At 35.3% G+C, this 16,481-nt stretch overlaps 1 protein-coding gene across 7 annotated transcripts in view; it reads right to left on the bottom strand.

Moving 5' to 3' along the window:
* Window positions 1-16,481, bottom strand: part of PPP1R12A (protein phosphatase 1 regulatory subunit 12A) — a gene marked incomplete at its 3' end in the record, with an annotated part of 112,125 nt that overhangs the window by 32,827 nt on the left and 62,817 nt on the right. For all 7 annotated transcript variants that reach the window (XM_084206740.1, XM_084206742.1, XM_084206741.1 and 4 more), the window contains exons 4-9: window positions 10,340-10,499; window positions 8,411-8,555; window positions 6,173-6,247; window positions 5,638-5,726; window positions 5,354-5,511; window positions 1,133-1,254 (exon numbers count right to left, since the gene is read on the bottom strand). In XM_084206740.1, coding sequence (XP_084062866.1) covers window positions 1,133-1,254; window positions 5,354-5,511; window positions 5,638-5,726; window positions 6,173-6,247; window positions 8,411-8,555; window positions 10,340-10,499 — 749 coding nt within the window. The remainder of the gene's footprint in view (window positions 1-1,132; window positions 1,255-5,353; window positions 5,512-5,637; window positions 5,727-6,172; window positions 6,248-8,410; window positions 8,556-10,339; window positions 10,500-16,481) is intronic.

Genomic DNA, 16,481 nt, shown 5'->3' on the forward strand with positions numbered 1-16,481 from the left:
TATTTCCTCTCTTATGAAAATACTCCCCCATATCATTAATCATAAACCTGCACCTGTTACATTAAAGCATACTTTGTAAGATGAATCACTATTAGATTCTATTGTGAATATGGGAGTATAACCCCAGTAAGCTCCCAGGAGCAAAAAAACAGTTTGTAGTATTCTCCTAGTAGTATGTCATTTCTCTCTACTGTGGCTGCAGTACGTCATGGTTACCACTTCTCCTGAACATGCTTTTCAGATGCATCAGTACAGGGTTACACTTTGATGATGATGTGTACAGGAAAGTTGTAATGAATGACAAATGAAGATTTACTGGCCTATTATCCAGTTGCTCCGATATTCTAAAAGTTTGACTTCTGACTATGTATTCTTATCTACTGTAATTTTTTTCCCCAGCCATACCTATCTTCCCCATACCAAGTAAAGCTCAAGTTCACCTAAATTAACTTTTCCTGTTAAAGTTATAAGTTGTAAAAGCTTCCAGCAAGCAATATGGCTTTGCCAGGTGTGACTTTGAGCTATGCATTGAATAAATCATGTGTCCCTATTATCTAGCTCTTCCATGAGGTCCATATTAAAACAGGGATTAGACCTACACAATTTTTTGCTTCTTATTTCAGGTATAATTTTCAACTTCTGTGTCAAAGCACTAGCTGAATACTTCAAGGGACTCCCAAAAGTCACAAAGTCATGCCTGCCTCCCTTGAATTAAGTGTGTCATAAATACAGGCACAGAGAGACATGAGAACTGTAGCTTCTAGAAATTCTAGAGGAATTTGATATTGAAAAGACTTTCAAAAGATGAAGTTTAGTTTCAGGAAATACATGAACTCCACTCACTGTCCAACAGACTTTTTATTTTTCAGAAGGATTTTACATTCAGCTATTTCATAGTTCTGTATTTTAGGTCCCTGTGCAGAACTAAAGCCATTCAAAATTTAAAAAAAATTAACAGTTTCTGAGGAAGAACAGAAAGTATTTTAAGAATCTGTGCATATTTTTATCGATTCACTGGTTAACCAAATCTACTACTTACACTAAAATCAAAAATGAGATACTTACACAGAAAAAAGAAAGAGAAAGTCAAAGATTATGAAATAACAGAAAATAAAAAGGTATTTTCTTTTACCTTCTTAACAGGTGATGTAGGTGCCCCTTGGCCACCAGCTACTGAGGGCGCCATCACAGCTACTGATGATGATTGTGTACTTGTGGTATTTGCATTATTAGCTGCCAAGGTTTTGGTCTTATCTGCAAAATAGTTACAAGATTTAATCTTCATTCTTCATTCACAATTTCATCACCTTTACAACACTGAACTGAATTTCTATCCATTAAATTTGTATTAACTTTATGAACAGCATCTTATTATTTATTCCTCAGTGTTTTCTCCCTCACTCAAAATTTACATCATAGCTAGGTCCACCTTGTTTTCCCAAAAGGCTGTGCATGTAACAATTTTTTTGTATTCATCAGGTGTTACCACTCAGAGATGCAGAGATGGAGCTACGGAATCATTCAGGTTCGAAGTGATTCAGGAGATCACCTAATTCACCCTTCTGCTCAAAGGAGGGTCAATACAGCCTATGAATCAGGTTGCTCAAGGCTTTGATGAGTCACATCTTGGAAACCTCTGGAGACAAGAGATTTCAGTCTCCCCACACAGCCTGTATTTTAGCAGCTAATGACCATAAAACTGAAACAGTAGGAGGTATGTTAGAATCTCTTCTGATCTCATTAATGCACACGAGCACCTCAAAGGCAGGTGTCAAGGATGGTGCCAACTCTTCTTGGTGGTGTCCAGCAACAGGAGAAGGAGCAATAGCCATAAACTAAAATACAAGAAAAGTTCCACCTCAACATGAGGAAGAACACGGAGGGTGGCAGAGCACTGGAAGAGGCTGCCCAGGGAAGTTGTGGAATCTCCCTCTCTGGAGACATTCAAAACCAAACTGGATGCTTTAGTGTGTAACCTGCTCTAGGTCATCCTGCCTTGGCACAGGAAGTTCGACTTGATGATTTCCAGAGCTCCCTTCCTAACCTGACTATCCTTTGATTCTGTGATTCTGTAACAGTTAATTCAAACTACAGAAGGCAGGTGCCAATTCAAAGTCAAACCTTTATTCTCTGATAACTATGCATGCTTGAGATCAAAGAAATAATTAACTGTACAGAGAAGCTCATCATGAATTCTGGTCACCAGAATGAGCTGAGGCAGGGACTTGCCTTCCAGAGCACCAATTTTCCATTTGCTTCATTCCTTCTTTGTCTCTTGTTTTTCTTACCAACATTTCACTGTCTACCTACCTAGTCTCTTCTGCTTTGTCCAAACTCCTTCCTCTGTCCATGGTTCATGAACCTTAACCCTTACACAAACTAAGAGAAAATGTCATGATTGAGATACAACAACTGCTGCCACTGCTTTTGCTTGAGCTTCATAATGTTACACCTTGCTTCTGTTTCATGTATTCAAACTGTGCATTCTTCGGGCTTGGATGTTGCCTCCTATTTGTAAGTGCAGTATGAAGCAACATGGGGTTCAATCCCCATTGGTTTTGGCCCTGCTATAGACACATCTTTCCATCTATGTGACCCATACAGCCTAGGAGCAATTAATTTAGAAAGTATACAAAGTTTTCATGCAGTGTTCTCACAACTAACATTTAAATTCAATAAAGTACTGATATACAATTAGAAGTTGTGTAATCCACAGTATTGGACACACTTGTTTTAGTTATGGACACAGTTGAACAGATATTTGGAATGTTAGTTACACAGTAAACAAATACAAATATAAATAGCTTACATGACCAACAGCCCTATATGGAAAGTTCTTTTTAAACACAAGTGAAAAAAATGGTGGTAAAATTCTAGGTTATAAAAAGCTGAACAAGGCAATGTGGACTGACCGTATGATTTGAGATGATGCACAGGCGGATCTGATAGAAATTTGTAAGTAATACATCATTAAAATACACAGAAATGATGCCTTGAGTTTTAGCTTTCATTTTTCCAGGTTCTGTACTGCATTAATATATAACTCTGAACTTCATACAAAGTGTTAGCAAGTTCTCCTCACAGTTTAGTTAGACAAAACAATCCTTTTCCAGCCCGAGAACCAAGAACACCATGGCAGCTTCAGGCCCAAAAGTTATAAACAACAGTGAATTGAGGAGAGCAATCTGGGAGGATGGGACTTCATAACCTGAAGCTGTGATGGGACAGTTAACCTAAATATGTAAATGGACCAAAACTGATAAAAGTCTAAAAAGTCATGACCTGTCATCCATCTTGGGTGTAGCCTTGGCCAGGCTCTTGTACTGCCCAAGGTTCATCCTTTGAAGGCCTTTAATAAATACCTACTTTATTCTTTAACACTGTCTAGCCTCTGTTGTTCAAGGCATCGGAAAAAGTTATCAGGAGCGAAAGCATGGAAGGAGAAAAATGGATTTTTCACAACTAAAATAATAATGGATTTTTCACAACTGAAGTAATTTCTAAAATTATTTCTAGAGCAGCAAGAACACAGTTGTATGCATGACTAAGCTGATATGGACTAATAAAAAAAAATAGAGTATGTCAAAAAAAGTAAGTTACAAAACCTGAACTGATGAAAATTTTATTTTTTCTCTTCTTTCCCTGTTCTTTGCAATAGGCTACTTTCATATTCACCTTTCCCTCCTTGGTCTTACAGACAGAAGTGTATTTATATTTAAACAATATTCTCACATAAACAAAGAAACAAAAACATAGGAAAACATTTTAATTATCCCAAAAGATTTGAAATCACCAGCTCCACTACTTCAGAATACTGAACACTGTTAAAATATCTCACAACCACAATGCTCCTATAATAGTAATATTTTTCACTTGAAAAATCTTTCACTACCTTAAGCTGAATAATGGTAAAAAAAAGAGAAAGTAAAATCTTGGAACTTAAGAGATGTAGCTCTACAGGGAAAAGCTTCAAGTGTATCTTGCCAAATAAAGTATGATAAAGCCTTGTTGATATTAAAACCCCCAAAGTTTACATAAATTAATTCTTGTGTCACAGTCAAATTTTCCTGGCACGAACTACTGGCAATGAAGAGAACACAGTTACCAGAGTCAAAAAGTTCAGCAGACATTACAGTCAGCTCAGTGACAGAGAAATTACTACATGTTATATATTATAAGTAGTTTGAGTTTAGCAAAGCTCAGTAAATAATGGATGCAAGTACACTAAGTTAAAAAAGTAACTACAAAGCCTGCCAGACACGTTTTTTCAGCTTAATACTAAAATGCTGGATTATCTCAAACTACAAAAAGAAAAAAAAAAATTAAACCATAATAGAAAGTTTGGTTTAGCAAGTTATTTTTACTTCTACCTACATTAAATGCTTATGATAGATTGGCTAGCTCTAAAATACATTCTTAGTCTAATCTTTTCAGGTGAAGAAATTAGAATGTATTAAAATAAAAACTGACACCTCACCAAAACCAGTTATTTTTTAAAGTTTATGTATAAAATATTACCAGGCTGTTTCTAATGACATCCATGTCCATGTATTGCACTGCTTCATTGCAATTCTAATATTCTTTATTAGGATTAAACACACATCTTTAAACACTTATTGCCAGACACTTGTTTTCTGGTTTGAAAGAAAAATATACTATTTTGCTCTTTTATCAGTACTTACTACTCTGATAATTGTTCAAGAAAAAAAAACAACAAGCCACTAATTCCATTTCTCAAGAGAGAAATATAGAGTAATGTGCATACAATGCAAAAATTTTCAAAGAACATTCCTCTTGAAGTTATATACGCATTAACAGTCAACATTAAAATAACACATTTAAAAGTTTACCTCAGTACACACTGAAAATATATGCACTACTACTTTATGAATACCTGAGACAGAATAGGTGGTAATTACTTCCAAGATGGTAAGAACAAATGAGAATGTTTGCACTTCTGCTGATCCAATCTCTACCAGTTCCACTAGCAAATACTGCTAAGAAGTCTTCCTCTCTAATTTGATCTTCTAAGTTTTTCAATGTTTCTGACATGCTACTTTCAGGCTTGTATTGTTCTATCTATCTAATTAACATCATCTATTTGTTAAGCAGCCAATCAAGTAAGCTGGCTAACAGCTTTAACCTAAGTAGCTACCAGTAAAGACATCTACTTGATACATCTGTTATGACTCAACTTTAGACATATATAAACTTACTTTAAAATAACTGGAAGCTTAGTGAAATACAGAAGAATAAGTGAAATGTAACATACTTAACTCTGTATCATGTGATATTAAACAAGTAAATTTATAAAGTAAATATTTAATGAAATGCAATGCTCCAAATAACACACCTGTCTCTGCTTCCGATTCTGAGTCATCATCCTCTTCCTCTTCACTAGAACAACTGGATTCATCCTTCTTTCCTTCTTCTTCTTCATCTGCTTTCTCTTGCTCCAGAGACTCTATACTAGATGCATTCTTTTCTTGTTCCATAATCAACGTCTCCTTACTGAGTTTGTAAAGAGAAGTATTTACTAAGTACTGAAAAATTTACTAAAGCTGGTTAAGTAGGACTTTGTGACAGTTGTAAAGTCATATTTTTAAAGACTTCATAATTTTTCTTGTTTTTACTTACTTTTTAAATGTTTTCTGTGTCTGATTATTATCCAGGTTGGCTGTAGACTCAATTAGGGGAGATTTCTTTTCACGTTTTTCACTATGAAGCTTCAAAACAGAGAATGATGCAGTTTAATTGTTAGAACAGCATCAGTGAGACAAAATAACAAATGGAGGGGAATTTCTAAATACTACAAACACTAGAATGTGTAAAAAATTTCAAAAAGTATGAATGTTCAAAGCTCTAAAAATCTTAGAAACTGTTATTCCAAGTAAGATGCTCATTGTTGATACTCTGGATCATAAAATGCCCACTGGACAAGGCAAGTTGTAGATTGCCTTTTTTCTTCCAAGGCTTTTTTTGGTTACCATAGGTGACCAAGTAAAGGCATAAAAGACTTTTTGAGATGACTGTGGCATCACCTGAATTGAAGCCCTGAATTTAAAACTTTGGTTTAATTTATATCCTGCCCTGAGTTGGACACCATAATCATATGTATATTAAAATGCTACATACATACATACATACATATATATATATGCACAAGGCCTACCAGATTCTGCTTCTTTTGTAACTCTTCTAAATATCCTAGAATATCTTCATCTGCCACATCAAATGCTGTCTGGCCCTGGAGAAGGGGAAGAAGTAAAATACCATAATTGTACAACAGACTTTAAATGTATGGGACTACGATGTCTTCTCATCACATGATGATGCAGGTTAAGGAGAACGTTTAGAGAGAGAAATTGGAAAATATGAATCAAGCTCTACTGCAAACTGTTAGTCTGTCAGTACTTGAAAACAATTTTGCAATATTCCTTTTTTTTGGGGCGGGGAGGGGGGGAATTTAGACAAAAAACATTTATACCTGATGAGTAAACACATTTTTAAGTGATAAAGACATGACAATAAAATTTTACTGTCATTTGAAGGGAAAAAAGAACACCGTGAATGAAAAGTAGATTGATGAATATAATCTCACAGTACTAGAGCCAAACAACTGTTCATAATGGCAGCTGAATGGATGGATACTGAGCAGTTCAGTATCCTGCCCATCTTAGACTATCACATACAACTTGATTTTTTAAGTTTTAATGATTTAAGGGAGTTGCACTAAATTTAGGCAGCCATGCATTCACATTTTACAGAATTTTACAATTTACATTCTATTTTATAGAAGATCTGCTATGACCACTTGTTATTTCTTCTTAGGCTATGATTTCTATGGGACATATACTTGAAGGCTGGAATCTAGGCAAAGTCCTATATGCATAGCATAAAGGCAGCTGCATCAACATCCTGGGAGATGTTGGGGGGATCACGACAAGATCAAACTAGGAACTACTTCTGCACAATAACCAGTAATAAAAACAGAGCTGTCATTTTAAAGTGGCCACAGCAGCTTATAAAAATAATGAAAAGTTTGTCTGTGCTTATTTCAGTTTCTCAAGATGTTAACTAAAGACAAACTTATTCCTAATTATATGGTGAAGAGCATCTTAACTGGTTAGAAAGGATAAACCTTTAAACCACTAATTCTGATCATACAGCAGAAACATGTGAACCTTTCAACAAGCATTAGCCAAAAAAGCTTAAGGTCTTCTGCTATGTGAACTATTATCACAAGTTTATATTTGCATTATAACTACAGTTTTTAATGTGGCCTTCTACTTTCAGGCAGCTATTAGGAGGTAGTTAGACCTACTATGACCACAAAAAGTCTCTTTGCAGAAAACTGCTGCAGTTGGAAGGTTACATCTTAAATCAAATCTGCAACAGTTGATAGCTGAGGTCATGTGCAAAACAATAATGACTGACTTCTCTGAGATGCTAAGCACATACAACTGAAACCAAATCCAGAGTTTTCAATCCTCATATCTCTGAAAGGAAAATGCTTACTAGCTTACTTAAAAACAGGCAAATCTTTCCTAGCTTGCAGAAACAAGTCCATATACGAAAAAAAACCCCAAAAAACCAAAAACCTGATATGTCTCTATGCTTCCTTTTTTTCTTATTCTTGTCCAGTGGATTTGAATGCATTTTTGTGAGAGTGCTCTCTAGTGTGTAACACCCACATTTTCACAAACCCAGTAAAAAATCTAACACATAAACTGGAAGAAGAACAGAATCTATGTGTAAAACACACTACGAAGAGAAGAATGAGAGCTCAGCACTTGGATGGCTGAATGAAAAGGTCTGGATCCTTTTGATGACTATGTGAACTCATGAACATATTTGTGTCTATTGGGGGGCAAGATCAGCAAGCTACACAGGCCATTGCATAAAAGTCAAAGAAATAGAGGGTAGGAAGCATTCAGGTTAAGTCCGGGGGGCCAGAGTTGCCTACAAATTTTTTCCACCACACCCAAATCAGCCTAATATAGTGACAACTCTTCAATATACTAACATAAACTGATTTTAAGAGTCAAAACACTACCCAAAGGCATCATCATCATCTTCAGAGATCAAATGAAAGCCTGAATGCAATCCATCAAGTCACTAATTTTGTACCTCTGAAATGCCAACAAACTCTTTCAGTTATTAATTTCCATGTCAAAAATTGAATGGATCATTTAATACAGAACTAAGCATAAAGTTGGCCTGGAAATTAATTTAGACAATCAGAGAATTTAGTTCTGAACACAACCATGCTGTTTTGACAACACATGCATTATATAAAGCTCCACGTACAGTAAACAGCAGTTTATCATCACTTTTCTTACCCTGGCTTCTAAAGTCACTTTAGAGACCAGAACTTTGTATCTTGACAAGGATTACATAAAAATCCTACCACTTTGTTGACAGCCTCCATATCACATAGGTTTTCCACTAAAATGCGACATGCTTCTTCTTTACCCCAGTGAGCAGCAGCATGAAGTGGTGTCCAGCCGTCATAATCTTTAATATTTACATCATAGTGAGCCTGTATTAAAAGCCTGAAGAAATGAAAAGAAATAGATCTTGACACTACTGACAGGGATAAACAAGTATTCGTAAAAATTGTAAAACTGCTCTGTGGTAATATCTTTCTCCTTTTTTCTCATAGATATTTTAGTTGGGCTACTGACAATTGATTAATTTTACTTCTCACAGAAACATCTGCCTTTTCATTGTTTAGCAGGTGTGTATACGTATTTTAGGGAAAATTCAAGAAAAATAACCTTTTCCATTTTCTTCTCTATTCATGTCCTCTCCAAAGACCACTGTTTCTACAGTTAGATATTCTTCTCTGTATATACAGTATTGGGCAAAAGTCTTTTTAAGGAAAAGAGTTGTAAAATGTAAAAAATTGTTAGACACAGTGTTCTTATTAGTAAACTATTAAAACCTCCTTCCATTCTAAAATTAGCTGTTTGAAACTTTCACTTCCTGTCATTAACTTTTTGCAAAAATCTAGTGTTTACATGCTTTGACTGTTCTCTGAGAGGCAGCAGAGTTCCTCTAAGAGGGGACCTGCTGTTCTGCCTACATTCAGCACTCACATTCCTCATGGTTCTCAGGTGAGCATCAAAGTGACAAAGGACAGACACTTAACCTAACAAGTATTTTTATGTCCATAACTGATAGAAATCACATAAGAACAAAATATTCTTTTCAAAAAATTTTCAGTTTCTCAAGAGCCAATATACTTTTAGTAATATCCTCCAATGAGTCAACTTTCACACATGCTGAGCTGCAAATCTTGCAGTCTTGCATCCAATACAGAACACATATTTTTGATAATCTGAAGCAATCACAAAAATTGCCTGCACATATGTTTTGCCACTCCTAGGAGAAACATACAGACTGGACTACAAAAAACACAGTAACTGAGGGAGCTAAAAAACATCCAAACTGTTATAGATACAACTCCCTTACAGACAGCTGCTACTCTAAAACAAAAATTCCTCTTTTTCAACAGAATTATTTGTCTTCATCATGTTGAAGCATCAGGTTTTTTTGAAACAGAACTCCCATTCAATAAATTGCTCCGCAGACCTTAAAGGCACCAATACTCACCGTCAGGATGTGTACTCATTTTCACTTATGTTACAGTTTGCGAGAACTCCTAACACTTCTAAAGCAGTCAAATAAATTGACAATCACATTAAAGCAATGTATTACTAATTATGCTTTACTATAATAAAAGTAGAGCTTTGATGAAAAAGAAATTATATATGTTACGATATGTATTGATATTAAATTAATGAAAAGCTGTGAATTAGGGGACATCTGAAACCTAAAGCTTTCCAGGGAAGATTTCAAGAGTCATTGAATTGAATTGAATTTTAAAACATCATCAAAATACAAAGTCAAATTATCTGGTTTTTAAGTGTAAAGACTTTTAGCCTGAATTACAAACGCTGCTTTATGTATGGAAATTAATATGGTGTCCTGAAAATATGCACCAACCAGGATGCTAACTAGCATTATAAAAAGGTCTTAAGCTTGTTTACATAGCTGCCTTTAGACACAGGGAAAGTTTTTAATCAACTTTCTTCTCTTACAAGTTAGTATTTAGGTTCAACACGTATACTATATTCGTATTTTGAATGACTTAGAATAGAAAGCTAACCACATCATGATTTATGAGTACTTGAAAACATAAAATCAAGCTTTGAGCACAGATTGTTCTAGAGACTGGGATTTTCAAGATACACTCCCTAAACGTTAGAAGTGCCAAATTTTAAGCAGCATTACATCAACACAATAAAATATGAAAAAGTTAAACCACACTTACTTTAAGACTTCTGTATAGCCCTTAGCAGCAGCTACATGAAGTGCTGTACCACCAGATTTTGCATGCCTGACATCATTTATATGGCCACTGTTGAGCCACTGTCTTGCATCTCTTAGCATTATTCGTTCTTCTTCTTTTCGAGCTGATTCTATATCAACCCCTAATTCAGACAGGGAGGGGGAGAGCGGAAGAGAAGACACAAAAGATTTTAGTTCCAATACTTCAATCATATAACAAATTTTATGCCACATTTATATGATACAGTAAAAAGACCCTAAACCTGAATAATGTTCAGAGTTAGATATCAATATTTTTTGGAAGACGAATTCCAAGGTTATGGAAACAGACAGCATTGTAAGACAGCTTGCATAACGCCTTTTTCAACAAAAGGAGGGGCTGGGTGGACAAGTTATTATACATAAATAATAATAAAAATCAATCTACTAAAACTCTTCAAACTCATTTGTCTAAGAATGTCTACCATCACACTAATAACCACTGAAGCAACCTGTTAAAAAAAAGAGAAAAATTATATTTTAATTTTCTAAGCACCAAAATCCAAGTCTGCATTGATGTAGCTGTATACAGTAGAAAAAGCTGAATTGTTTTACAAACAGATCTCTATGGGAAGAGAAACAATCTTGCTTCTTAACAGTGATGACAAAATGGAGCTATAGCTTCTATACTTTCTAAAGCACGAATCACAACCCTTTTACACACACAGACAACACTTTGGATATTGCACTTTCATAGCTCTATTAAAAAAAACACCCAAAACACTGAAAACTTTTCATGGCATGTCTCACAAAAAAAAAAAAAAAAAAAAAAAAAAAAAAAATTATACACTGATGGAAAGGGAGAAACACAGTCTATCATCATAATACCTATAAGTATAAGCATCAGGTTAAACAACTGGAAATAAATTCCAGACCCTGAAAGGGTAATATAAACACATTATTTGCAAGGATTTTTGTAAGGGCTACTTAAAAACATAACAAGAAAGAGATCTTGAACTATGCATGAGCATAATTCTAGCTATGATGGCTGAAAGGTGACAACTCATAAGGAAAAGCAGTTTAGAAACTGTGATCATCAAGAGTACAAACTGTATCCGGGTTGACCTCTATCAGAAAATCAGTGGCCCAACCTTCCACAAAATGTTTTTATGTGCATGATTTCTCTAATCTTACACACTGGTATGCAGGGACTTAATATACTGCAAAACTTAATGCTAAAGGCAATCAAAAGATAAAACTTCACTAAGTACCATAAAGTAATTGAAGCAAGTTAAACAGTCAGTGTTCTGAGGACTTGACCGAACTCCTAGACTCATTCAATTTACTGCCCGGCAAAACCATTTAAATCTTGACAATTTAGGTAAAGTTAATAGAATTACATTTTATCAGAAACTGAAAAAAACCCATAATCTGGATGTTGAGTCTCCAAGATGCAGGAAGACATACAAGGCTGTTGAAGGACTCAGCAGAGGAAAAAGCTGAAAAACTTCCCAAGTATGACAAATATGAAGAGTGAAGACCAGGAACTCTGAATCTGTAATACATTGATAGTTACATACTCTCATTCCTCAGGAAGCTCCTACATATTGACAGGTGAACTACTAACTTCAAGGGCCTGAGCATCTGCTTTCCTTTCAGAATGACACAGCAGTGATCAGCAGATCCTGGGACAACACTCTAGAATACAGTCATGTACACGTCAGTGTTGCCTGCAAAATACTACTATGTAAATAAATAGTGTATATTTGATCATCTCTTAGTCACATCTATGTCCATTCCCTTTTTTGTATGCTCAAAGTCCAACTGTGAATCCTTATCAGCATGAGTAATCTCCTCCACCTGAAAAATCTGAAAAAATTCCTATCAGGGTAAAACTGTTGTTTACATAGGTGTTTGTTCTGAGGCACTTTGGTATAAAGGAAGAACAGAGCAAAAACTCATTCCAGACCCTGACCTTGTGAGCTTCTAATGGGTCACATCTAAGCTTACTCTCCAGACAGGCCTAACAACCCAGGTCATTATGTCAAAACAGCAATGCTTTTGCAGAAAAAGCAACAAATACTCAATACAGACTTCCATAATATCACAAACTATTGCAATTCTGAAGCCCAAACAAAACACAATGGTTGCAGAGGAGTAATGGCCGTACCAATACATTATTTTACAAGACAGTTAATTTCTGGTCATATTTCAACAGAAGAAAGTACCAGAATCTTGCCAATCTAAATAAAACATTCTACATTAATAACTGGCATGAAAATGGGAATGAAACTTTGAGGCACAGAAAAAAAGTTTTGCTCTGAGATAAACACAATTCCCATTATTAACTACAGAAAATGGAATGTAAACAGCCTTTATTATACCTTGTATGGGCCTTTCTTCTTCCTTTTTTTCCAGACCAGGGGAAAAGAAAATGCTCATCATCTGTTTCCAACCCTTTCTCCCGACGGCCCATAGATGGCAATGTGCTGCCTCCCAGCTCAAACTCAGCCACAGCACTCGCTCACACCACCAGTGCACTTAACCTCTCTGGCAGCCTAACAACTTATATCATTACTAATTTATTGCTAAATGCTTCCACTTTTTTTCTGATCAACAAGTGTTACTCAACAGTCCAAAACAGGTTTAAAAACAGTGTGCCATTCAGTCAGCATTTAATGAAAAATCAGCATAAATTTAACTGCTGAATCATTGTTTCAAGTCGACTCAGCCATATAAAGGCATGTTTTATAGATACTGCAGGGAAGATCAACCCACTTTTTACTTCATGAAGTGAATGTTTATATACAAATGTAATAGTTCAAATTTTATCCACATAAACAAATCTGAGTTAAGCAATACATCTGGGAGAGTCTTTTTACATTACCTATAATTAAGAATGAGGAACATGTGTTTCTCCTTGGAACAGGAGGAGTGACCATTCTTATAGTTACTGAATAAATAGCTACCACGATGAACCCCTGATTCACCTCACATCACCTCTCCCCACTAACTCACCTCCTGAGAATTTTTGTAATTTTCCTATAATTCAAAATAACTGCTTAAGCAGTTAAAAACAATTTTAAGAGGACATCTGATGATCAATAGCTAAAAACATTACTTCAAATCATTATACGTAACCCCACTAGAGCCCTGTGGAGAGGCAACATTTAAAACTGGCTGGGGCTGGCCAGGACTAAAGCCACATCTCTTTCAAGTCTGCTGGTTTTCACCAGTGCAAATGAAAACTTTACTGGTTAAAGACAACTTCCACAACTCTGTGTTGAAACACTGCAGAGTAGAAACATGACAGGCCACAATGAGAAACTAAATAATATTTTTAATGAAGCTAAATGATTTTGAGAATTTCACTGGCCCCTATATATACATGGGACTGACCAATGAAAAAGATATTAGTCATATGGAGGAACAACAAAACAAGTCCTTGATAAAGGGTTTTTTATAACACACAAAATAGTTTAACCATATGGATTGAAAACAGAACAGTTGCTCAGCACTATGCTGGAAAAATTTCCATAAATCACCTGATTTTGTTATCTGTGAAGTGTTTGTAACTCTGTCAAAAAAAATCTTTACACCTTACTTGAGCATGTAATTTACCTTCTCACAAATTACAAAACTAAGGTAGGTTTTAAGCTTAAAAAACAATTAAGCCAATAATTCCCCACTGAAGATTAGGGTAGAAAAATATTTTTGCAACTATCAGAGTAGTACAGCTTCAGTTACAGAACAGCTATTCCCTTAGTTCACAATTCCTGCACAGTCCATTATGTCAAGTCATTCTATTTGCTCAGCAGGACACAAGAAGACACATGAAAAGGCACCTGACCCTTGGTGCAATTTAGAGGTGTAGCATGCGGGGATCAGAATGACTAAAGAAAAACAGACACTGGATAATAATACTAGAAAATCTTTGTTCTTTAATGGGCAACACTCATTACAATAGAACCTGTACAACAAGAAGATTATTCTGTATCACTGACCATATCTCCTCTATAGTCAGATCAAACCTTGGAGCCTGAATACTAAAATAGGATGAGGAAACATTGCAGATACTTCCTTTTATTAAGCCTGTAATGCCACACAGAACTGAACTGTATTGTATTCTATGATTTATTTTTCTGCATTTAGCATCTCTAGAGGCTTCCACATTTTGTCCTGTAATAAAACATGTCCTTAAAATACAACTTGATAGCTGCCAAACATTTGGCATAAGTACAAACTGATAATTAACAGAATGCTGAGTAGCTGAGTAGTCTATTTTGATGTTTCCTACAAAGACATAAGGCCTGCAAAAGCAGCAAAAAAGGAGACATAACAAGTGATTCTTCTCAGATTTCTAACAGGAACAAACATCAAATATCATCACTTAAATCTGAAATCCCAATGAACCTGACCGATCTTTCCAAGCAATTTTTTGCCACCAAACAACTCTGCCAATACGTAGGAAGCCAAGTTTACAGCATTAACACTGCAACACATAAATGAAACTACAGTGAACACAGGAATAAATATATGAAAGGATTGCAAGGCAAAAATGTTATGGAAAATGCCGACTTAATTTTAACACTGCATATTTTACCTACACAGAGATAGGATATTTTCTCACCCAGGCTTTATTTTCAAAATAAATAGGCTGGTCTTCCATTACCCTTAATACTGAGCCAGGGCTGATCATTCCACAGACCCCACTGTCAACTTGCGTTATCAAAACTGTGGCAATGCTTTTTTTGATATGAAGGCGTGTATCATATGGAAGAAATACAAATTATCTCACTGCTAGAGGGATAATTATATTCACCTACATGTAGCTGAATAGCCCAAGATGAAACTGTCACAATGCTTCACTGTTAATTGAACATTAAGAGGAAGAATTAGGTTTCTATTTTAGAGCTATTAACTTCTCTAGCCACAACACACACAATTACGCACTTTTAAAGTGATTCTGATAATGACTAAATAATCCCTTTTTATATGTAACATTAACACACAAATTTAATGTAATATCTATATGCAAGCTAGAATGCCATCAAAGGTGCATAATTAAAATCTTATTGCTGAGGGAACTGTCTCATGATTTAGTAAGATATCCACTGTTAAGTTCACGTCCAGATTCATACCCTTCCTAGTCCATTTTCATCCACAATCATGAAATACTTCCTTTGATTTTATCTCTGCACATAAAAGCCCTCAGTTCTTAGGTCTTGAAACACAAATTTAGGAGGGATAATAATGCAAGCCTTCTTCCCTGCTTCCATGAAACAAGCAAGCAAACCAACTGCCACAGAAATGCAAGAGGTAGGAAAGTAGGTTGTCCATACCAAGTGAAATTCAGTATTTTAAAACAACCTAAATTATTCCTTTAGAAGCTAATAGATACAGTGTGGGAACATGTACCTTCTTCTCAGATTTATAAAGACAGTACCCTACGCGGTTTACAGTAAGCCTCAACTGTGAAATATGTAAATCCCACTGAAATTTTCAGTGTTGTGGCATGATGCTAATTTTACAATTGGGCTGTTCAAAATCATTTAATTAAACTTGCAAAAGAATAAAAATTAGTGTTGTTGCAATTAGTAATGCTGAATATCCACATTATAAAAATGTATGTAAAATTCTATATAGCAAAATATTTCTTTAAAAAAATACAGTAACACATAAAAGAGAGATTTTGGAGTTCATTCCCCAAACAATTCCAATTTCATAAAGAGCTACTGCAGTCATTTTGTATTTCACATAGTAAAGCCAAGCATTTCAGTAACAACCTTAAAAAATCTAGGCTGAGGTGAATTCCAGAAACAACTCTCAAGCAAGACTGACAGTACTGTTAGAAAAGAGAACAACCAATTAAAACAGAGAAATGGTAATACAGACAAAAAATGCACACAACTGTCTAATCTGATGTCTGTTGTGTGTTAACTGCAAAAACTGCTTAGCAAATTTCTGTTAACATTACCAATTAACCGAATCAAAGCCTTTGCAAATCCACTGTCTACTTCTGTGTATCAGTAGGTATCTCTTATTTCCCTGCAGATTATGTCTTCCAGTTTCTTTTTACCATTTCCTTTGGGCATTAAATGGGTTTAAGCATATAAATTAAAACTGGGGAAAGCCTGAAAGAATTA

Source organism: Fringilla coelebs (genome assembly GCF_963513975.1).
Source record: "Fringilla coelebs genome assembly, chromosome: 5".
NCBI classification, from domain to species: domain Eukaryota; kingdom Metazoa; phylum Chordata; class Aves; order Passeriformes; family Fringillidae; genus Fringilla; species Fringilla coelebs.